Consider the following 24,528-nt stretch of genomic DNA (forward strand, 5'->3'; position numbering starts at 1 on the left):
TGTGTCTCCCTCTCTCTCTGACCCTCCCCCATCATGCTCTGTCTCTCTCTGTCTCAAAAATAAATAAACATTAAAAAAAAATTACACTTTAAAAAAAAACAACCACAACTCTTTTTTTAAATGTTTGTGCATTTTTTGAGAGACAGAGAGACAGAGCATGAGCAGGGGAAGGACAGAGAGAGAGGGAGACAGAGAGAATCCCACCCAGGCTCCGCACTGCCCGGGCAGAGCCGGATGCGGGGCTCGAAACCCACGAACCTCGAGATCATGACCTGAGCTCAGACCGCGGGTCCGATGCTTAACCAACTGAGCCACCCAGGTGCCCCTGTCAAGCGGTTCACCAGTGAAACGGGGAGTGACATAATCCCCGTTCCTGTCTCTGGTGAGGTTCTTATAACGATGACGCAGAGCGGTCCCTGGCCCGAGGCGCAGCGTGGGAGGGAGGGGTCATGGCTCTCAAGACCGCGGGAGGGATCCGGGGCGATGGGCTGTTTTCTATCTTGCCTGGGTGGTGGGTACGTGAGCCTCTACGTGTGATGAGATGGCATAGAAACAAATACACAAAAGAGCAGGAATAAATGCGGGGAATCTGAATAAGGTGGGTGCACAGTCTCCATGTCAACATCCTGGGTGTGATTTCCTTCTTCTGTTTTGCAAGACGTTACCATTGAGGGAACTGGGTAAGGGGTATATGTGATCTCTGTTTTATTTCTTACAACTGCCTGTGGACCTACAACCGTCTCGATAACATTTTTAATTAAGGGAAAAAAAGCAAAAAAGGGGCGCCTGGGTGGCTCAGTCGGCTGAGCGTCCGACTCTTGATTTCAGCTCAGGTCATGATCTCCCGGTTCGTGAGTTCGAGTGCCCCATCGGGCTCTGAGCTGACAGCGCGGAGCCTACTTGGGATTCTCTCTCTCGTTCTCTCTGCCCTCCCCCACTCTCTCTGTCTCAAAATAAATAAATAAACATTTAAAAAAAAAACTTAAAAAGCCAAAAAAGGGATTCAGCCGTGGCTTTGGTACCGTGCAGGCAAAGTTAGCCAGAATCGCTCGTTCGAACAGTGATACAACCGTAGGCACAGTGAGGTGCTCAGTAGACGGTCACTGAAGTCACTTGGCCGTCAGACCCGAGCCCGTTCAGGAAGCCTCGGGTACGGAGGAGAAAGGAAGGCACCCCAGCCCAGAAGCGTGCCGCCGGGCCCTGAGAGCGCAAGCCCCCAGCTGGGGCTCCTTAGACGGTGTCACCGGCCGCGTCCCTGGTGGCTTCGGTCTTGATTTAGAGCCTCTGACAGAAGCCCAGCCCTGCAGCCTCTTCCCGCCTCCCAAAGCAGACCTTGCCGCCCGTCCCCCGGCCGCGGCCCGTCCCGGAGGCCCCTGTCTACTCCTTGCGCCCTCGAGGCCGTGCGGGTACCAGTGCCCGCGCCCGCCCCGCCCCCCGGGGGCAGCAGACGCTGGCATATTAGGGATGGGTTTTAATTTCATTGTAACAAAACAGCTGTCTCCACTGGAGGAAGCATCAAGCGCCAAAGAAGGACCGGTTTTGAGCCGAATCACGTTGAACAGACCTCCGTGCTGTCATTGATTTTCCAGGAAGAAAAAAATTGCCTCTGGCTACTAAACCGAATTAGTAGTCACTGATGACCAATTATTTCAGCCCGCTGTGAACGGAGAGCCGGTACTAAAATCCGGTTTGTCAGACCCAAGGCTCCCTTCTCAAACACCTTTCAACAAATGTGTACCTGAAGAGTCCCTCAGAAGGTTCCTGCAGCTTCCTCTCTTCCGCCAAGTTCTCCGGCTGCACAAAGTTTTAATGAGCAGCAAAGATGAAGGTGGGCTGCCTTGAAAGGGGCCCCCTAATCCGCAGAGCGCTCTTTGGCAGAGAGGAGCCGAGCTGGCAAATCTCGGCTGTCAGCCCCCCATCCCCCCGCACGCACAAAGTGTCAGCCTAATGTTTGCAAATGATAATTTCCATTTCCCTTGCTCGTCCCTGGTGCCTTCATCCGAGATCAACCCCTGGTCTGGAGTATCAATCGCGGAGCCGCAGAGATGGATGGGGTGGAACTAATTTGAAGTTTCTCGCAGGCCCACCCCGAGCCGGGCTGACTGCGTTTCATTTGATTCCCCATTTTCCGCTTTATTAGACTGAGTTTTGACACGGTTTTGTTGTTGGCGGAAACGTCAGGGCGGCGCGGGCGACTTCCCTGAGAGGTTCCTGCCGGGTCGGGGGCGAACAGCTTGTCGCCGATGGGCACTGCTCAGACGCGGCGGGAATCCTCGGGACCACCCGTGAAGGCCTGAGGTTCCGGGGACGGGGCCACCAAGGCTCAGGACCCACCGGCCTTCTCTGCGCAGAGGGGACACCCTCCGGGGCGGCAAGGTGTAGGAAAACCATCAGGCACCCATCAGGCCGCCCGGAAAGGCCACAGGACAGCGACGAGTGGATCGCGTGGACCCGCCTTGGGGTCACTGAGCGCACGGCCCAACCGTCAGGGGGCAGGCTCTTTAGAGCCCGGATGGGGAACCTGGACGGGGGCCCCCAGCTCTGGCACCTGGCCGCTCCCTGTCAGTGAGCAAACCCGGGCAAGTTGCCTGATTTATCCGAGCCTCACTTTCCCCAGATGAAAGCGGGAACGCTCTTCCTCCCTTTCCGAGTCCTGAGGGATCAGTGGGAATGCGGCTGGAGTGCTCAGTAGCGGGCCTGGTATAGTACGTGCTCATTAAAACCGGAGGTGTGTCTGAATTGTTGTCTTCCGATGCCCAGTGCGGGGCCGGGAGGCACGGTGCCGGCCTGATCTGATTCCCTGGCCTTGTTCATGCCAACCCCCGACCCCTCTGTCCAGGGCCTCCCTGCTTCGCTTCAGCTACCTTCTACTCATCCTCAAAGATCCAGCAAAAGGCTCAGAGAGGGAGCGTCCGACTCTTGACTTCGGCTCGGGTCATGATCTCACAGTTGGTGGGTTTGAGCCCCGCGTGGGGCTCCAGGCTGGCAGCACGGAATCTGCTTGGAATTCTCTCTCTCCCTCTCTCCCTCTCTCTCCCTCTCTCTCTCTCTCTCTCTGCCCCTCCCGCCCTCAAAATCAATAAAGAAACTTAAAAAAAAAAAAAAAAAAAAAGGCTCAGAGAGCCAGAGAGGACTTTCCTCCTCTCATGCCCTTGCTGAGTTAAGTTGCTCTGAGCTCCAATTGGCTCTTAGGGCCGCAGAGCCCACGGGCCCCCCACACAAATGCCACCCTCACTGGCTGCGTGGTCTTGGGCGAGACAGTGACCTTCTCGGAGCCTCAGATTTCCCACCTTGAAACAGGAATAGCAGCATCTGTCTCTAGAGGGGTCGTGCTGAGGATTGAAGCCGCAGGCAGAAGTGGGGGCTGTGATGATTGTCGTTACTTTTGCTGCGTGTCGTGTCCCTGCCTTTTGGAGAGGGGATGGCCCTCTCTGCTCGTTAGTGGAGCCCACTCGTGCTTCTGGCTGGGTCAAGTGGATGAACGGACAAAGGAGTCAGCGAACGCAGGGCTGAGATCTCATTCATGGGATGTGTAGTCCTTCCTCCCCTGCAGTGGTCTTGGGTCCTCAAACCTACCCCCGCGGCAACAGTTGTGAAGTGTGGCTGTCGTCGCGCCTCTCCCTCTCTCCTCTCGCTCAGGAACCATCCATAGCTCCCTAGTACCTTCACAAAGACCTTCCTCTGTTATGACTCCTGCCTTGGCTATTTCCTCCCCAGTCTGTCGCCTTAGTTTTTTTTCTTTTCTTTTTCTTTTTTAAAAAATTTTTTAGTGTTTTCTTTTCAAACGGCTTTATTGGGGTATAATTTATGGACACTGAGATGGCTCAGGTACCCATTGGATGAATTTTGACAACACAGCTGGAGGCGGGGTACCCGGTTGGCTCAGTCGGTACGGCATCTAACTCTTGATCTCTGGGGTCGTGAGTTCGAGCCCCATGTTGGGTGTAAGGACCACTTAAAAAAAACATATACACCTGGGTGTTCAATGAAACTACATCACATTTCCATGACTTCCCCAGTCCCCGGAACCCCTTTCCCTGCCTCCAGGAGGACCCCGCTGGGGCCAGGCCCCCTGGGTCCGCTCTCTGTAGGCAGGCGGCCCCCTGGCAGACCCCTTCAGCCTCTGCGCAAATCGATTGGCATTTCCTCGACTGTAGCCGGAGGGCAGGGGTCCGGGCTTTGCTGGCGGAATGTGCTGTGTGACCCTGGATCAGCCATTTGACCTCTCTGGGTGTGGGCGTCCCCACTCCCACCTTTCCCAGCTCATTTAGTGAGGATAAATAATTAAGACCTTCTGTGGGCACCCCCTCCAGCTTCTGAAAAGAGAGAAGCAGATAGGGTATAGCTGTAATTGTGACCACAGGGGCTCTCAGCCTGTGGCAAAAATCATTCATTTTGGGGTGGAAAAAATGCCTTTTGTTATTATGATTATAAAGAACCACACTGACTTTTTAAAAAGGCTGAGCATGTTTTAAAGTAGCAGCAAAAAGCAGTCGCAGAAGAAAACGAGGAAAATAGCTCCTTACGATGCACCCTCGAAGGGTCAGGGACCCCGGAGAATGCTGAAACTGCCTCACAGCCCGGGCACCGCTGGGCCCTTGGCAGCCGCCTCCCGGTCCCCCGAGGCTGCTCGTGGGGAGTTCTGGTGTCATGGCCTCAGGGGATGGGGGGTGGGCTTGGACCCGTCACCCCCATTACTGGCTGTGTGGCCCTGGCTGGGTCACCTAACCTCTCAGACTTGGAATTCCTCCTTCCATCCCTCCCTCCTTCCTTCCTTCCTTTCCTCCCTCCCTCCCTCCCCTCCCCTCCCCTTCCCTCCCATCCCCTCTCCCTCCCTTCCTTTCTTGTCTTTTCTATATTATTCATTGCACAAGAGTCCCATAAGCAGTAAGTCGACTGCCCCACCCCCTGTGCCTGCCGCCAGCCCCGCACCCTTCCAGGCTTTTCTCCACCTGTCCACACCTGTGTGGATGTACACGGACGTGTATGCATGCCTCTTTCTCCCCCGACTTGTGTTTTTACACTTCCCGTAGGTCTCGGGGATCTTCCCGGGTCATTACACATGTGGCCGCTTCATCCTTTTTGGCAGCTATGTAATATTTCCTAATAAAGATGCCGATAGTTCTACTAATGTGACCAGCGTAGGCAACAAGTGGGAGCCACAGGGGAACTCTGGAATGGCCACGTCATGTTCAGACTCCGAGGGTCAACTTCTCCCCCGCCCGGCTCCTTTTCCCGGTGAGATCCCAGACATCCTAGGCCTTTCTGCTCACGTCCAGCACAAAAGACCATTTCCGGGCGCCGGTTAAGATGTCCAGCCAAGCGTAGTAATCCAGACTTCTGGCTTCGCTGGGAGAAAAGTTTCTTCCCTCCCCGCCCTACCCCAGAAGCTCAGTGGGAAGGGGCAGGGGTTGAGCTGTGCCCCGAGTGACCCACCCCCCTACCCCTAGGCCCCAGGGTGGGCAGAGGGCTGACGTCAGGGCCTCTGGTTATTAACACATGGCCTGATTTGGCCTGGGAATATTTCACTTCTCATTCTCTCTTCTGCTGTTACAAGTGAGTCCGGTCGACGGCGTCTACGTTCTCCTTGTCTCAGTTTGGGGTGATAAAATGATCTGAGGCGTTTATTTATTTATTTATCTTTTTATTTTGAGAGGGACAGAGACAGCGTGAGCAGGGGAGGGGCAGAGAGAGAGGGAGACACAGAATCCGAAGCGGGCTCTGGGCTCCGAGCTGTCGGCACAGAGCCCCACGCGGGGCTCGAACTCACAAACTGTGAGATCACGACCTGAGCTGAAGTCTGGCGCTTAACCGACTGAGCCACCCAGGCGTCTTTTCATCTTCTTGAGAGGACCCTTCCACAGAGCCAAAGTTCTTCGTTTTGAGGGGGTCCCATTTATAATTTTGTTTTCTCTTACGGATCATGCTTTTGATGCCAAGTCCAAGAACCCCGCACCAAGCGTGGCCCGAGCTCCTGACAATTTCCTCCTACGCGTTCTTCAGAAAGTTGTATTGGTTTACAGTGAAATCCACGATCCATTTTGAGTTAATTCTTGCAGAAGGTATGAGACTTAGGTGGAGGGTTGTTTTGTGGGCTTTTGCCCACAGCGTCCAGTTGTTTCCACGCTATTTGTTTAAAAAGACCTCTCTTCCTCCACTGAGAGGCAATTTCCGGGGCGCCTGGGTGGCTCAGTCAGTTGAGCATCCAACTTCGGCTCAGGTCATGATCTCACGGTCCGTGGGTTCGAGCCCCCCGTCGGGCTCTGCGCTGACAGCTCGGAGCCCGGAGCCTGCTTCGGACTCTGGGTCTCCCTCTCTGCCCCTCCCCTGCTCTCTGTCTCCCTCTCAAAAATAAAAAAATAAAAAATAGATGTTAAAGACTTAAAAAAAAGAGAAAGGCAATTTCCATCAGTTTACTGCCTTTATCCTTATACCTCCTATCTAAGCCTAACTTCTAGTACCCCGAGCTATGAAAAGGTGTATCTCCTGGCATCGTGCCCGATCTTTCTTTCTCTGACTCGCCTCCCCGCTTTTCTTCAATGCCACAATTACTGGGAGCAGCGCCACTGGACGCGAATCATTCCTGCCCTCGTGGTGTTGGCGTTCAGTGGCCGAGGCCGGTCACAAGCCCGCGAACCAATGAACCGGTGCGCTTGTGCGAGGGAGGGCACCCGGCGAGGGCCGACCAAGGCCGGGCTGTCGCCCAAGGCCCCCTGAGGAGGTGACCCAACAGCTGAGCCTGGAAGGCACAGGAGGAGCTGAGCGCGTGCCAAGTGCGGGGACCCCGTGGCCCCGATCTAGGCCGACGGTGAGGGGATCCGATTCAGGTCCCGACAAGCCTCTCCGCCTTTTTATCCAAGTTAACGAGCCAGAGCGGACACGGCCCGAACCTGCTCCCCCAGCCAGCCGGGCTGGGGCCGCCAGGGGCCCCCGAACCAGTCTCTGGCTCCGAGCCCCTCGCTGCCTCTTTCGCAGGTAATAACCACTGGCCGGAGGAGATGACGACACAAAGCCGGTCAGCCCGGGCTGCGGGCGGGCCTCGAAGGAGGCTCTCGGTGATGTATGCAGTGGGGGCTGCTGGGAAGATAGCTCTTCTGCTGTGAATGGCCTCTTGGGGTAGATACTGGGAGATTACGCATCTCGTGTCATTAGAAAGCACGGCCATAAATTAGGCGGCTCAGAAGCATGGGGCGTGTAATAATTAAGCAATAAAAGTCACCACAGGGGTAAAGGAACCGGAAAACAAAGAGCCACTGTTTGTAGACACACTGGTGGCTGCTCTGTAAAGAGACCTCTGAGCTCGAGTGGCATTTCAAAGCCACCGAACCTCTGCTCAGATACAGCCCCCGCTCAGTCCAGTCGCAAGGAGGTCTGTGTCCTGGGGAGTGAGGTTATGCCAGGAAAACAGACGGATGGGGGTGGCTGGGAGGCTGGGTGGGGATTTAGGGCCCGGGCCCAACTCTGTAACCATCTCCGGGGCCCCCAGATCCCAAACCTGGAGGGGCCCCACGGGGAGTGGAGCTGGTCGGGTAAAGAGGCAATAGGGCAGGGAGAGGGGTGCAGTCAGGCGACACAAGATACTCCCCTCCAGCCAATCGTTGCTACGCAAGCAGACAGGCCGTGTGGTCAGACTCACCCATTTCCAAGACAGTCTTGAAGGCTGGTTTATTGTGTAAAATTTCCCAACGTTGACATGTCGACCATACTTTCAAAGTCTTTTAGGACTGCCGTGCAAACCAAATCAAACACCAAGCCACAGAGGCTTGAGGTTTGCCGTCTTGGGCCCTTGGCCGCACGATCCTGCGGTGGGGGGCAGCGGGGGTGGTGGGGGAAATCTCTTCTTGATGCTTCCATTTCTGCACCCCCTGGGCTGTGGGAAGATCGGAGCCTTTCCGGGGTGCTTGCATTTTCAGAAGTGCGAGGAGGCGGGGCGCCTGGGTGGCTCGGTCGGTTAGGCGTCTGACTTCGGCTCAGGTCATGATCTCGCGGTCCGTGAGTTTGAGCCCCACTTCGGGCTGTGTGCTGACAGCTCAGAGCTTGGAGCCTGTCTCCCTCTCTCTTTGCCCCTCCCCTGCTCATGCTCTGTCTCTCTCCGTCTCAAAAATAAATAAAAACATTAAAAAAATTAATTAAAAAAGTGCAAGGAGGCAAGCCGTGGACAAAATGTCTATACACACCGGCTCAGAGATTACTGACCACAGCTTCTTGGGACTTAGGGGGCTAAGACTTCAGCCTTGAAGTGTGGGTCCTGGACCGCAGCACCTGTGGCCACTCCAGACCTACTGATCCAGAACGTGCCTGTAACAAGAGCCCCCAGTGATCCAGGCGCACAGGACAACCAACGTCCAGAACGCTGCTCTGTGGTTCCTTCGACAGTAAAAAAACCCCTGTGATTTCTAGTCTTGGGACCCACCCTAGACACCACTCGTCATCCGCACAGCAGTCTCTGGTGGTGTTTCCAAGGGTGAGCTGAGGAACCCCGGAGTATTCGTTCCCCGGGGCTGCCATGAGCATTTACACATTTATGAATCTCATCTCAAGATCCTAACTACCTCTGCAAAAGCCCTCTGTCCAAATAAAGTCATAGTCACGGTTGCTGGGGATTAGGATGGAAACGCATCACTTTGAGGGCCACTACTCAGCCCTCGTCACCCACATCAGAACTATTTCCTGTATCTGCTAAAAATGCGATTTCTTGCTATTCCCCCCACCTCTGGGTTCAGAACCTCTGGGAATTGGGCCCAGGTGATTCTTTTTTTTTTTTTTTTTATGTTTATTTATTTATTTTTGAGAGAGAGAGAGAGAGAGAGAGAGAGAGAGAGAATCCCAACCAGCCTCCACTAGACGCAGAGCCCAACACAGGCCTCGAACTCACGAACGGCAAGACAACGCCCTGAGCCCAGATCAAGAGTCAGGCACGTAACCAACTGAGCCACCCAGGTGCCCCTGGGCCCAGGTGACTCTTATGCACCAAAAAATCTGAGACTCTCTGGCCCAGGGAAACGGAATTATCAGCTCAGACGTGAGAGGTAGAAAAGCTGGCCAGGATTGTTCACCATCAAAAGGAAGGTCAGAAAGTCATGACGGGGAAAGCAATGAGCGGGACTCACTCTTTCTTCTTCTTTTTCTCTTTTTACCTATTACGAAAAATTGCCAACATACACCAAAGCATAGCCAATAGTGTAATACAGCCCCATGATCCGCTCTCGTCACACAGGTGCAACCATCATCCGTACAGCCTGCCATCCGTGTTGACCTTTTCACTTTATTTTTGTAATGGGTTCTATTTTTTGTGGAAGTTCCTTTTTATTTAATTTTTAAAGTTTATTTATTTATTTTGAGAGAGGGAGAGAGAGAATCCCAAGCAGGGTCCTCACCGTCATGCAGAGCCGGTCATGAGGCTCGAACGCACGAACCGTGAGATCACGACCTGAGCTGAAATCGGGAGTCGGACGCTTAACAGACTGAGCCACCCAGGCACCTCTGGAGGTTCCCTTTAAAAAAAATTTTTTTAACGTTTATTTATTATTGAGAGACAGAGAGAGACAGAGCATGAGCAGGGGAGGGGCAGAGAGAGAGGGAGACACAGAATCTGAAACAGGCTCCAGGCTCCGAGCCGTCAGCGCAGAGCCCGACGCGGGGCTCGAACTCACGGACCGTGAGATCATGACCTGAGCTGAAGTCGGACGCCCAACCGACTGAGCCACCCAGGTGCCCCCTGAGGTTCCTTTTTAAAGCAAATTGTAAACAACATGCTATTCCACCCGGATGTACCTCCAACAGAAACAATAGCTCCCCAACCTCAGCGAGTGGTTCCCTAAAAACCGCTTTCCGCGGGTGGCTAGTGCCCCGAAGAAACGCACTTTCCATTGTACTTAATTTTAACTAATTTAAATTCAAATTCTGAAACCGAACCTTTCGAACGCCCGACGAGTATTTTTAAAGGTTTATACGTTGACACGATAACATTTGGAAGGGATTAGATTGCTAAAATATATTCAGAAAACTAACGCCACCTGGTATGTTTTTCACCTTGTTACCGGAAAACTTTCAATTGCGTGGGACTGGCGTCGTGTTTCTGTTTGACGGTGCTTGTCTGGAAGTTTGACTACCTTCAGGGTCACTTTGGTTTCATGCTCCCAGAGAATGGCTGGCGGACAGTACTGGGTACCTCTTGTTGTATCATTTCTGGCACATGTCCCTTTGTCACTTTCAGGAGTGGTAAGATTGATCGTTTGGGTGAATTTTATGTATATTTTCCCACAATTAAAAAAAAAAAGGTCATTGGGGCGCCTGGGTGGCTCGGCTGAGTATCTGACTCTTGATTTCTGCTCAGGTCATGATCTTGCGGTTGGTGAGATCGAGCCCCACGTCGGGCTCAGTGTTGGGTGCGGAGCCCGCTTGGGGTTCTCGCTTTCTGCCCCTCCCCCTCCCTTCTGTCTCTCAAGACAAAAACAAAAACAAAAACAGTGGCTCATTCAGTTCAGCTGCTACAGCGACCCCCTCCCCCCCCCGTCCCGCCACCCGGCCCATTGTAAAGTCCCCCACCAGCCATCCACCTAATCACATTAGCACCACTGACGATTATTACCTAAATCCACGATTTCATTCAGAGCTGCACAGCAAACACTCCCTCCCCACGATTCTATCATTCCTCCTACAGTCACCAGCTCAGGTTCTTCTGTACAAAACTTGTCCTGGTCACTTATTTGGTGACTCTGGACAGGTTCCACCCGCCCCCCCCCCCCCAACAGCCTTGCACAGGGGTGAGGCATACAAAATGCTCCGCACAGGGTAAGTGCTCTCCTGGGCTGGGGACCCTTGTCAAGGAGAGCCAGAGTCAGAAACTAGAGGTGGTAAGGGTTTGGGTTTTTTTTTGTTAATGTTTATTATTATTTTTCATAGCGAGAGAGTGAGCATGAGCTGGGCAGGGGGGTGGGGGGGGTGTAGAGAGAGATAGAAGGAGAATCGGAAGCAGGGCCCGTGCTGACAGCAGAGAGCCCGATGTGGGGCTCGAACTCACGAACCGCGAGATCATGACCTGAGCTGACGTCACACACTTAACCGACTGAGCCACCCAGGCGCCCCCGAGGGGGTAAAGGTTTTACGAAGTACTACTTACTGCAAAAGGAAGAAGAGTCTTCGTGCAGAACGGGGCTCAGTTAGAGGCGCCTGGGTGGCTCAGTCGGTTGAGCGGCCGACTTCGGCTCAGGTCATGATCTCACAGCTCGTGAGTTCGAGCCCCACATCGGGCTCTGTGCGGACACCCTGGAGCCTGCTTTCAATTCTGTGTCTCCCTCTCTCCCTCTGCCCCTCCCCGCCTTGCACTCTGTCTCTCAAAAATAAACATTAAAAAAATTTAAAAGAAAAATTAAAAAAAAAGAACAGGGCTCAATTGTGAATAGAGCACGGGTGGGGCTTTATAGCTGGGGAGCAGGGTGTGGGGGTCAGGGAAAGAAAACTGCTAAGGGGACACATCCAGGACAGGGGGACGCTTGCTGAACCCACCTGGCGGGATTCCTGGTGAGGGCAGGCCAAGGTGATCAGATACGAAGGCAGGGACGGGGTAGGGGACTGATTCACAGATTCTTTATGAAGAATGGCTTCAGGAGCCCAAGGACAAGGCCTCCTTGAAAAAAAGGCTCCAGGAAGCCTGTCTAGAGGGTCTCTGTCACCGTGTCCCAGCCCGCAGCCCTGAAGGTCAGGTGGGCGCCCTCGGTGGAGAGAAAGCAGAGGAGACCGCTGGCCTTCCCAGACCTCAAGCCTGCCTGCCCTTTCTCCCTGCAGACCTTCTACCCCTTTCTTTGACCTGCTGCAGCACCGGTATCAGCAGCTCTGGGTGCAGGAACAAAAGGCCACCCAGAAAGCCATTAAACTGGAGAAAAAGCACAAGGTAAATGCACCCCCCAGAGTGGCGAGGCCCCTGTTGGGGCGGGAGCAGAGGGAGGGGCTGGCCCGGCAAAGCTTCGAGGTGGACATTCGTGCACCTTTGTCACTGGGGTCTGGGGGGGTGGGAGTCAGGCCGCCTGGTGCCATTGGCTGCAGGGATCTTGGTGACGGTCACGCCCAAGCGCTTCTCAAGCCCTGAGAGTGGAAGGTTCTGGCCCCGGCCCTGCCTCTGACACAGCAGCAGAACCCGGTCTCCCGACTCCCAGCGGGGGAACTCCTTCCACCAAACCTCCCCACGGCTTTGCGCATCGGGAGATCTGATTTCGAACGAATCTGGCAGAAATGCGCCCAGTTTTACCTGTAAAGAACAGGCTAATAAGGCAGGATGCCATAAAGAGCACATTTTATTACTCTTTAGGAATACGCTTTGGGGGCGTGTGGCTGGCTCAGTCGGAAGAGTGTGCGACTCTTGATCTCGGGGTTGTGAGTTCGATCCCAAGTTGGGGGTCGGGATTACTTAAATACATAATTTTTTTTTTTTAAAGGAATACAGTTTGTTTCACGTGAAGCTGACGAATAGGCCACACGCTAGACCCCTTCCCGTACATCACGTCCTCGTTTCATTGATGTTTGACAAAAGTCCCTGACGTGGGTGTCATTCCTGCTTCCTGGGCATGCAAATTGAGCCCCAGGGAGGCGGTGCCCGCGCAGGGAAACTGAGGCTGAGGACAGAACCGTGCCCTAACGCTGCCGGTTGCTAACGGTGTGTGAGCTGCAGCCGATCCAGGCTGATGTTCGCGCAGCGCTACACAGATGTCATTAGAAACGCGACCTTAGTGTCTCTGGTTGTTACAGCAATCGCGGCCAGTCCGGTCCCCACGCCCAGCTCGGTGCAGACAGCCGGGCCGAGTGCACACCTGTGTTCCCGCGTCCTCTCTCCTGAGCAGCCCGTGAGGCTGGGCACTCTGTGTGGGGAAACTTAGGCTCCGAGGGATTGAGAGCCAGGCCTGGACCTGGGTGTGTCCAGCCCCAGAGTCTCGGCTTTTTGTTTTTTTAATTAAAAAAAAATTTGTTTAATGTTTATTTTTGAGAGAGAGAGAGAGAATGAGACAGCTCATGAGTAGGGGAGGGACAGAGAGAGAGGGAGACACAGAATCCGAAGCAGGCTCCAGGCTCTGAGCTGTCGGCACAGAGCCCGACGCGGAACTCGAACTCATGAGCTGTGAGATCATGACCCGAGCCGAAGTCGGACGCTTAACTGACTGGGCCACCCAGGTGCCCCTTAATTTTTTTTTAATGTTTATTTACTTTTGAGAGAGAGAGAGAGACAGACCGAGCACGAGCAGGGGAGGGGCAGAGAGAGAGGGAAACGCAGAATCCCAAACAGGCTCCAGGCTCTGGGCTGTCAGCGCAGAGCCCGACGCGGGGCTCGAAGGCATGAACCACACGATCATGACCTGAGCAGAAGTCGGACACTCAACCGACTGCCGGCTCCTTTGATGGCGAGGTCCTGTTCTTGCTGATTAAGGGAGTGCCCATCATGGAGTTCAGCAACGGGGCAAAGATGTTCTAGGACCGACCTGGGGACTGGAAGAGTCTTACCAAGGATTCTGGCGTCTTCAGGCCAGGCCAGGAGAGGCACCGAGGGACAGAGGGCGCCAGTCTCCCCAGCCCCGTGGCGGGCTGCCAGGGCCCCTCCCGCGCTGTTCTTGTCATCGGTAGAGTAAGAGACACCAGCTCATTAAAAAGCAGAATGCCGTAATAACATTTTAAAAGCAGCCCATGACTAGTTTATTCGTTAATGGCTCAAGAAAAGAGTCAACGTACTGTGGTAACGACCAGTTTCCGAGGGAGCCCTGCCATGACAAACTGCTTTATACCTCCAATTTGGTCGTGGTTTTTAATTAGCGGCAATTTCACGGCAACTCAGAGGGTTGCGAATCCGTGGCAAACCAAGCTCCCGTCGTCTGACTCTAGAGACGGCCCGTGGCCAGTGCCCCTCCTTGTTCAGCAGAGCACCCCACTAATGCGACGGCTCCACCCCAAGCACTGGTGGGGACCTGGGGTGCTCCGGGGCCGAGGGTTCAAGTTCCCTCACTGGGCGAAAAAGACCCTTAGTCGGAGGGTCCCGGTCCCCTCGTTGGGCAAAAAATCGGTCAGCTCAGATGAGGGCCCGCCATGCCGTGCCTGGTGCATAGAAGGCACTCGGAAAACACTTGTGGAAACAGCCCCGGGGTTCTCTTCCTGTTCCAAGGATCTCTTGCTGGACGTTGTCTAACAACCGGCTGTGAACACCCAGATCGACAAACCCTCGGGCTGCTGTCGGGGTTGATAAACCATGTATTGGGGTGGGGTGATAAGATGGCTGGTCTGGGAGGCCAAGTTGCCGCCATCCGAGGGGAAGCCTGTCTCTCTCCAGCACCTAAGGATGTCCTGGGGTTTTGATGGCGGTCACCTCCAACGAAATTCTCGGCAACAGCTTCCGTTTTAGCGGGTCATCATCCCGGCCCCTCTACTCAAAGCTGAACTCAGCAGATTCTACAACTGACCCTGTCTGCCTGGCATCAGTGACCCGTTTCCAGAGGAGACCCTTTTCCATTTAGAAAGGTGCAGCGGGGTGCCTGCGTCCCTCCGATTCTGAAGGCCGGCTCAGTCGCTCCTGGCTGGACAGCCTCTCTGCTGTGGTCTGCAGATACTTTCAGAACCGTTCTAGAAGGCGGAGAAGGCAGCCGATCCAAAGGGCTTCTACGTTACCCACCGACACGTTCGATAAGATTCTTACAAACGGTTGACAAAATACACCGGTCAACGGGGTTCGGTGGGGTGGTGGCATCTCCCGCGACATCCGGCTTTGCTTTTATCGTCTGTCGGCCGCACCTGTCATGCGCCTCACGTCACAGCCGCGGATCGGCTGCGGTAGGAGCGGAAAGTTCATCAGATTCTGCCATCAGAATAGACGGGACGCAGTGCTGGTGGCCCCCAAGGCAGATCCAGACTTTGCGGGCCTGGAAGTTTCTACACGTTGGAGGTCCTACTCAAGGGGAGTGGGAGATACCAGCTTCCAGTTACGCGACGAGTGAGTCGAGGGCAGAAAAGAGACAGCACCGGGGATACGGCCAGTGCCGCGGTGATAGCGTGTGGTGCCAGACGGAAGCCGCCCTCGTGGCGAGCACTTGTCACATCTCTGTGTTGTACACCCGAAACCAACCTAACATCGTGTGTCACCTGGACTTCAATTAAAAAAAAAAAAAAAAAAAAGAGGGGCGCCTGGGTGGCTCAGTCGGTTAAGCAACCGACTTCGGCTCGGGTCACGATCTCATAGTTCGTGGGTTCGAGCCCCGCGTCGGGCTCTGTGCTGACAGCCCAGAGCCCGGAGCCTGCTTCGGAATCTGCGTCTCCCTCTGTCTCTGCCCCTCCCCCACTCATGCTCGCTCGCTCTCTCAAAGATAAATAAAAACAGGTTTTAAAATTTTTTTTTAAAAAGGAAAGGAAAGAAAAGGTGCACAAAACATATTAGTGTAACAAGTCTTAGAGAAACAGAGCCCACGAGTGGGCCCCTCCAGGGCCTTGGTGGGGACCCTGTCCCACGAGGGTCCCCAGAGCTCACGCAGGTCACGGGAAGTTTACTTCCGCACGAAGCAGCCCCGCCAGTTTTAGGGCCAAAGCAGAAAACCAGAACAACACGCTCGTGGCCCCCAGCGGTCCCACGGTCCACTGAGCAGAGCAGGTGCCGTGAAGTCAGACTGGGAGGACCGTGCCCCGGGGGTCTGCAGCACGAGGAATGCCAGCCCTCTGCCCTCGCCCCCCACCCCGTCCTCACAGCCCGCGCTGCTCCAGGTAAGCACCCAGTTCCGCATCTCTCCGGCCTGCAGGTGATCCTGGGGAAGCTGTATGAGACCCGGAGCAGTCAGCTGCGAAAGTTCAAGCCGCCCGTGAAGCTGGACGCCCTCTGGCATATGCCTCAATTCCAGAAGGTCAGTCTCACCTCCACCTGCCCCTTCCCGCCCCGAGGGCGGATGCCCCTCACTTTGGCAGGTCCTCACCTGTCTCCTAGGCAGTGAGAGTCTGTGGGCTTCTAACCACTGATTGGCATAATAACAGCAACTATTATATATATATATTTTTTTATAACTTTTTTTAAGTTTATTTAATTATTTTGAGAGAGAGAGTGGGGAGCGGGGAGGGGCAGAGAAAGAGGGAGACAGAGAATCCCAAGCAGCTTCCGCCCTGTCGGCGCAGGGCCTGACGCGGGGCTCGAACCGTGAGATCCTGACCTGAGCTGAAATCATTCTGCAGACAGGGGGCACGGCCAGCGTGGGCTTAAGCGGCAGCCTTGCGCTGGACCCGGGCCGTCTGACCATAGAGCCTGGCTGTCTGCCCACCACAGTGGACACTGTCCGGGCCAAACCCCCTCCCCCCCCCCCCCCACCGATGGGGTCGTTGACCCACCACATCCTGCACTGGGGAATTGACGGGGAGGACGGCCCCTCACCACCGGCGCTAAACCCCCCAGCAAGGTGGCGTCCGTCCCTGGGGGGAGGGGAGCAAATGTCCACTAGGGGCTGACATAAGGAGGTGACACACACCCAGAATGATCTAGCACCCGCCGTGCTCCCGCCTCTGAACTGAACTGGGGTTCGCTAGGCCACGTGGCCCTGTCACACCCAGAGGGGGATTCGTCTTCCGAGTCTTTTAGCAGGGGAAGAGAACGTGAGGGCCGGGGGCATTGTCCACAGGAGAGTTGGGGACAGCAGCTTCCGAGTGGCAGGGGAGCTGGCCGTGCCCAACTCGGGCCCCGCGCGAGCCTTTCTAGGGAGCCACAGGGACACGCGCGGCCCCAGGAAGACAGCTGGACAAAGCCACGTTTCTGGCCAGCCCAGGCCACCCGCGGCATTGACTTAAACTGCAATTTAGACAATGAAGGGGCCAGTGGCTTCCTGAGCCTAATGCAATCGAACAGGCTGCTGAGTTCCGCGGAGAAGCCTGCCTGCCCCCCGACGCGGCCTCTTGCGTCCTGCCCAAGTGGCCTCCGTCAGCACATGTCAGTGACCATCCGCCCGCAGCCCGTCAGCCCCGCGCCGCCCCGCACTCGAACACGACCGGCCGCCGAGCGGGAGATGCCGGGAGGCCCTGCCCGCGTCTCTTTGTGTGTAGCTTCCCCAGCCTGGCCTGGCCACGCGGCTCAGCTCTGGTTCCTCCGTCTCCCCCAACCTCCTGCCTTTCTAGCCACGTTTCGCCCCTTCTTCTCTCTCCACAGCCTCCGCCCCAGCCCCTCCTTCTGTTGTTTGTCCCCCTTTGCTCTTTCTGCTCTGATTTTCTCTCTGATTTGCCCAGGGATGCTGCCCTGGGGAGGGACGGGGACCCAGGGCTCCACGGACACGAGACCACCCTCCCCCTCCGCCCCCGCAAACGTCACTCAGCATCAACCCCCAGCCCCTCAGCTCCGATTTGGAATCTGCCCGTCGCCTCGAGGCAGTAGACAAAGGAGGGCTCGGGCGGTCTTGGCCCAGCGGAGCAAGGAAGGGGCCTCCCCCTCCAGCCCCTCCCCGCGAGGCTCCCGCGTCGGGGGGCGGGTGTGGCGCGCCAGTGTCCCCGCGGTGCCCGGCCCAGGGTGGGTGTGTAAGCACAGAAGCGAATGAACAAGTTTCTGTTTTCAAGAGAGGGGACTGGGCTGAGCCGTCCTTCCGTTCTAGACCGTTGTTGTGAAACACAGGCGGGAACCACCACGGGAGGCATCCTGTGATGGTGCCCTTTTGCTCGGGGCCCCACCTCGTGCCAAGTCACGTTCACGGCTTAGTACGCCTCATCTTCAGAACGAGTGCCCCCCGACTCCTCCGGGGGCACAGAGCCCCGGGGTGCACAGCGTGTCTGCCATCTTTTCGGGAACGTTCGCGGGGTTCCGGAAGTTCCTCTGGAGCAGGGCTCGTCCCTGGGCGCCGCCTTGGACAGCCCCGAAGAGTCCCCAGGCACCCCACCCCAGACTGATGCCTTTTATGCATACAGCGCTCAGAACCCACCCCCTTGGGGCAAATACCACCAACGAAAAGTATCTCGTAGAAAGGGTGTCCCCATTCCACTGATGTGGAAACTGAGGCTCAGAGGGGCGAAGGAACAGCCCCTGTTTGAAAGGGTCCGAGGTTCCATCCAGGGCTGCAGAAGCCTCCTGAGAATCCCTCCCTCGCCCTGACCGCACACCCAGCCCATGCGTCTTCAGGACGGCAGGGCCCCTCTCTCCCCTTCACAGTATGTATCCTCACTGCAATTAATTAGTTAATTGGGCAATTAGTCGTCCATCTTCCCCAGCAAAATGTGAGCCCCCAAGGACCATGCCTGTTGTGACCCCCACCGCATCCCCAGAGCCCCACACCCAGTGAGTGATCAGTAAAGGTGGAAAGAATGAAGGGGCAGATGAATGAATGAATGAATGAATGCCCAGTGCCGCCCTGAACGGCAGAAGAATTAAAAAGCCTTCCAGAGACCTGAGGAAGGCCCCTTCCCAGCCTGAGCCTCCCGGCGTCCCCCCATCCCTGGCTGCCCCCCGACCGGGTCTGGGCTCAGGAGGGCCAGCGCAGGGGCAGGGGCGGTGGGGGCTACGCGGCGTCCTGCGCGAAGCCCCAGGAGGGTCTTTGTGCCTCGTGTCTGTGCCGAGCCACCGCCCCCCCCCCCACCCCAGCCCCATTATGAAAGGGAAAAGCGCTTCCAAAAAAGTTGAACCTGTCACAGTGATGGATAACCTAAATGGACTCTCCCCGCTCGCGAACAGATGTCGACGCTGAACCCTGTCAGAAATAATTAAACACCTTTCACACGGAAAAGCAGCAGGCAGGGGCGCCGCGGCCCGCTCCCCGGGCTGGGTCAACGCGGAGCGAGCCGGCTTCCTGCACCGGAGCGGCCGCCCCCGTCAACGGGTCACCCGGGGACCCTCCCCACCCCGGTGCCACACGGGGCCCCGAGCGGCCTTGTGAGCCCCCGAGGGGACCAAGGAAAGCAGAAGGAACACCCGTCGGTGGACGTCGTTGTCAGCCGCTGGGCTGCCTGGGATCGCAGCGTTCCTCTCTGGTCCGTGCCACCAGCAATTGCCATGGATGGCCAGGGCCCAGAGAGAGGGTCAGCCCACGGCTGGCAGGTGGCCAGGGCGTTTATACGGTGCCACCGGCCGGCTAGAGGCTCTCTGGGCCTCAGTTTCCTCATCTGAAAATGAGGGGTAGCATTGTTCTTTTTTTCTTTTTAATTGTTTTTAATGTTTTTATTTATTTTTGAGACAGAGACAGAGCATGAGCAGGGGAGGGGCAGAGAGAGAGAGGGAGACACAGAATCCGAAGCAGGCTCTGGGCTCCGAGCCGTCAGCCCAGAGCCCGACGCGGGGCTCGAACCCACGGACCGCGAGATCACGACCTGAGCCGAAGTCGGACGCTCAACCGACTGAGCCACCCAGGCACCTCTAACGTTGTTCTTTTTGGAAGTTTGTTTATTTATTTTGAGAGAAAGCGTGAGTAGGGGAGGGGCAGAGGGAGAGAATCCCAAGCAGGCTCTACACCATCAGCACAGAGCCCGACGTGGGGCTCGAACCCACGAACTGCCAGATCGTGACCTGAGCACAAGTCGGACGGAGCCCCCCCAGGCGTCCCGAGGGGGTAGCCTATGCTTCTGGGTCTCTTGCCGCCTAAGGCTCATGATCCCAGATTCACTGGTCAGAGAGCGGTGTGGGAGGGAGTTTGGTGGCTCTTGGTGGTGCCAGACCCCTAAACCCAGAGTGAACTGTCAGGGGAAGCAACCCAGACCCTTCGTCAGCTTCCCGTGCTGGGGGACGGGATGTGAACTCACTCCCCCGAGTGGAGGGATCGCTGGGCTTGGAGCCAGTGCCCTCTGTGCCCCTGGCAAAGGGACTCCTGCCCTTTACCAACGTGCGGGGGACAGCCAGCGGGGAGGGAGGAGGGGGCCGCGTGCTGTGCCTGTGTGTGCACAGGACTCAGGGTCAGACACACCTGGGTCACACGGCGAGCCTGCCGCCCTGTCACCCTGTCCGAGTCCCCATTCCTTCTTCTGAAAAAGGGCCCGGCCCGATTGGGTGAGAGCACACGTACACATTTAGCAGGGCGCCTGGACCCTATTAAGGTGCCAATAAATGGCCTCTGGCCTGCGGGATGGTCCTGATGATCATTCATTCATTCACTCACTCATTCATTCACAAGTCTCGGCGAGCACCTTTTCGCCAGGCCCTGTTCTCCCTGCCGATGCCATACTGCTGTAACAGCCGCTGGCACCCGGCAGGGGTGGGGTGGACAAGACGGACAGAGGGGTGGACAGCTAGATGGGGGAGGTCTGGAGCGGCTCCTCGCCGCCAGCGTCCGGGGTTTGCCGCCTGGAAAGGTGGGGCGGGGGACAATCTGAATGACCGTACTCCCATCGACACAATCCTGTTCACCTGCCTCTTGCAGGAACCTGGTCAGGTTTTCCCGGGGAAGGGGCCAGACATCCCGGGCTGCCTGTCGGGAGGCGGGATTCTTCACAACGCCCCCCTCTGCTGGCAGAAGTGACCCAGTCTGAACCGCATATCCTACGGCCACCTGATACTAAGCCAAGAAAAGCAGACGGTTTATCCCTCCTTACAAAGACTGCCAGCGATAACGGCCCAAAGACAAATGTCTGGGGTGAGTGTGCCCAAGTATTTACGGCGGCGCCACTGGCGGAGGTGAAAGCCTGGATGTGCCCGTCGAAGGGCACTGAAAATAACGACTGTAGTCTATTTAGTGACCACTTACTAACACCTTACTGGGGGAAGGAACCTGTGCTGTGTGACGTCATTGGGATACAGGCGCCCACACATCTGCGCAGGTGCCTGTGCTCGAGGACAGGCGTCCAGAGGGACGGGTCCCCAGGTGGCAGCGGCAGTGACCTCTGGGGCGGGGTGGGGCTAAGCTCTACTGTCTGTGATGCTCTTTTCCGCATTGGTGGAGTGTTTTGCAGTGAGTACAGGGCTTTTACAAAACCAGGAAGGCCGTTGTCTTTTTTAAATGTGTCTGAAGGATGAGGACGCTACGTCTTTCCGCGGGTCCTTGTCCCCAGTGCCCAAGCGCCATTCAGCCCCGTCCTTCCGGGACCCACAGGCGCTCCGTGCTGCTGGCCACGGCGGGTTTTCCGCCGCGGGTTTCCATCAAGGGCAGAGGTCAGAAGCCAGCGCTCCCCCTCCCCCAGCAGTGAAGGCGGCTGGCTCCCCGAGTCTGCCTCTCTATGGCCAAACCCATGTCACGTAATTGGAGACTCCTAAACCCATTTTAGAGGGAGGTTTGCCCAAGCATCCCGAGGTCACCCTTCACGGCGAACGCTGCGCCTCTCCCCGGACCGACCTGTCTTTCTTCCACAGAGCCAATACCCCCTGACATTACATAGCCATTCAGTCACTAAAGTATGAACAAATTGACTATATTTTCATCTGGCTTTTGGTTTCAGCCCCACTGCTTTAGAATAATGGCCCAAGCTATTAAGCTAACAGTTTGATTTACAAGCCCTTGTGCTCTGAATGCTGGGATCAGACTCCTCTCTTTGTGGAAGACTAACCTTGCCTCGGGTCTCCTGGGCCCCTGGCTCCCTAATAGAACCGGAGACGGCGGGGGGAAAAAAAATCAGCAGTCAGCCAAGCAGTGACACCCGGAGATGCAGCTGATTAGTGAAAGCTGCTGAATCTAAGAAAAGGATTTTCTTTCCCACCTTTAAGCTCCCTTACAAATCATAGCCGGCTGGAAAGTTAACTCTCTGTTAAACCCCCGGAGCGGGCTCCGAGCCTGTCCACCCGGCTGCCACTTCCTCTCCAGAGGGCTCCACAGGGCCAACTAAAGATGAGCCCGTCTCCGGACAGGTGTGTCCAGCCCCGAGGTCCCTCTTTCCAGACCCAGGAAGGGCCGATGCCAGCTCTCCTGCCCTTCCCCGAGGCCCCTGCACCAGGGACGTATTTTAAGAATCCTGTCGCTCCGTTCCATTGGAAGAAGAATCAACCCCTGTTGTGGTGTAGGGCACCGGGCACAGGGACGGGATGTGTCACACGCGGAAACAGGGCTATAGGAAGCGTGATGCAGAGGTCCTGGTGCAGCTGACATTTCTCCCCTAAATACAGATGCCCCCGTTATAAACCAGATCAGTGTGCAGAATAGAGAAGCAAGTAGAAGCTTAATTGGTTTTCCATAATCCGGCACCTTGGAGGGACAGAAGTCTTAGGCACCTGCTCATAGGTGACATTGCCGCTCAATGCTGGCAAGTCACAAAGAGCCAGAGCTGAAGGCTCTGGGGATGGGGGACAAGAGGAAAGGGATTGGGGTCCTGGAGCATCAGGACGAGTCTGGGTGCCCTGGTCACAGAGGGAGACGTCAGGCGTCTATGTGGGGGCCCCGAGAAGTGGGAGCTGGCACTTCTAACCGCACTAGCCCTGCAACCTGGGGACCCCCAGCCCGACTGTCCCCTTAACACTTCCGGTGCCTGGGAACTGTGAGTTCACTACAGAAAGCTCCTCTCCCCGACGGGGGGCGAAAACATTTCCAATTTTGTGTTGAAAGTCAACCAGGGGGCGCCTGGGTGGCTCAGTCGGTTAAGCGTCCAAATTCGACTCAGGTCATGATCTCGTGGTCCGTGAGTTCGAGCCCCATGTCGGGCTCTGTGCTGACAGCTCAGAACCTGGAGCCTGCTTCCGATTCTGTGTCTCCCTCTGTCTCTGCCTCTCCCCAGCTGGTGCTCTGTCTCTCTCTCTCTCAAAAATAAACATTAAAAAAAAATTTTTTTTTTTTTAAAAGGAAGTCAACCAGAAAATCGACCAGTTTGTTTTGGCATCATATATATATTTCTAACCTCTAGAGATAGCTAGAACCTCACCTTGAATTTGGGGAGTCGATGGGAGAACCTCACCTTGAATTTGGGGAGTCGATGGGACCTTGGGGGTCTCCAATTTCTTCTTCCAGCTCATCCCCAAGAGAGCAATTCCTGGTGATCTAAAGAGACTCTCCCGACTTGAGCAGGAGTTGGGGCTCATCTCTGAGTGCCTCATTTCCAAGTGTCCCCACCCATCAGCCTCTGTCACTGGGCCCCCGAGCCATCACCACGATGGGATCCAAAGCCATCTAGCACTGGCCAGCAGAAGGTGCCAGCAATAAACAGCGTTAGATGATTTGCCTGGGTAAACTCAGGGTTCATCCAAACTGAGCTTTGTCAAAAGTGCGGCCAAGACGAACCAAGAGGCTGGCATCCTTGCATCTAAAAGCCACAAGCAAATAAACATGCCTCCCCCCCCGCCCCCAGCCACTGCCCTGATGTCCTTCAGGGATGCAAAATCCACTGGCGTCAGAGAGCTCGTGTTGGAGAAAGTTAAGAGGATGGGGTGTTTCCTGGCTTCTTCCCTTCCTCTCCTCAAAGAGGTCCCAGGAAATGACGCATTAGATCACGCAAAAGAAGGTAGGTAGTGTGACCCGGGGCCAGCAGCTGGGCAAGCAGGGGGACGTGCGTCCAAGATGTTCCTCGGAGGTGGCGTTCCCAAAGGCAGTGACAATGATCATACCCACGGCTTGAGGAACAGTCTCATTTCCTGGAGATGCTCCCAATAACTCTCTGTGGCCGAGAAGAGCCGTGCTGTCTCAGAGGTGAGGGGACGGAGGCGTGGGGGCCTAAAGTCATGGGCCCCGGGTCCACCAATAACGAGTGGCAGAGTGGGGGCTTGGCCCTCCGGCCGGTTGCCCCAGGCCACAGGCCTTGGGAGAGCCAATAAATACTACTGACCTAAAACCGAGGTCGGAGGCCAGTTGGGGCTAAATGCAGGACCTGGGAAGGAGAGTGAAGAGTGGTCAGGAACTCGGGTTTTATGGGTGTCCAGAGGGTCGTGGCCATAGCCCTGCTCTGGCTGATTTAAGCTCTTGCAATAAACAAAACTTCCCACTGCCCTGAAAGCCTTTAGACCTTGATAAAATCCCTGAGCATCTTTTAAATTGCAGTTTGGCCCCAAGGCCAAAAAGGAAAGAGGCCATTGATCGCTGGCTTGCCTTATGAAAAGGCGTGAGGCAGAGAGGGAAACTGGCAGGAGTGCTGAGTCTGTGGGCTCCCCTGCCTCGAGCCGGCCTCCGCTTCTGCACCTGTGAAGTGGGCATAGTAACGGAGGGCAGGTGCAGTCATGCGTGTAAACCGCTTGGCATGAGCTTGGCCAGGGGATGGGCGGGCTTTGGCGTCCTGTCCTATAGACACGCAGGTCTCAAACTTGGCTGTGTCTGGGGTCCTCTGAGGAGGGCTCTAAAATGCAGATTCCAGGGCTCCACCCAGGAGCCAATCTAGTGGGTTTGGGGTAGCCTCCAAGCCTGCCTTTTCAGCAAGCAGATCCTGAAGTTCCCTGGGTCAATGTCACCTGCTTTGCACAGGGATGTTTAAAGCCTGTATTTACTAGGGCTGGTGGGTGCACATCCATATGTCTGCTATGAAGCATGCTGGGGCCTTCCAAAGGAAACATGCCTGTGGGAGGCAGGTTCTTGTCTGTTAAACAGCCCTGAGGATTATGAACTTCTGTCTTAATCTGCACAGGCTGCTAGAACAAAATACCATAGCCTGGTTGGCTTAAATAGCAGACATTTATTTCTCTCAGTTCTGACGGCTGCACATCTGAGATCAGGATGC

At 55.8% G+C, this 24,528-nt stretch overlaps 1 protein-coding gene across 1 annotated transcript in view; it reads left to right on the plus strand.

Annotated features, from left to right (window-relative positions):
* The window catches only part of CFAP77 (cilia and flagella associated protein 77), a 131,043-nt gene that overhangs the window by 88,320 nt on the left and 18,195 nt on the right, over nucleotides 1–24,528 (plus strand). Inside the window, exons 4-5 of the mRNA XM_045468280.1 lie at nucleotides 11,788–11,893; nucleotides 15,762–15,863. Coding sequence (XP_045324236.1) covers nucleotides 11,788–11,893; nucleotides 15,762–15,863 — 208 coding nt within the window. The remainder of the gene's footprint in view (nucleotides 1–11,787; nucleotides 11,894–15,761; nucleotides 15,864–24,528) is intronic.

Source organism: Leopardus geoffroyi, chromosome D4 (genome assembly GCF_018350155.1).
Source record: "Leopardus geoffroyi isolate Oge1 chromosome D4, O.geoffroyi_Oge1_pat1.0, whole genome shotgun sequence".
NCBI lineage: Eukaryota > Metazoa > Chordata > Mammalia > Carnivora > Felidae > Leopardus > Leopardus geoffroyi.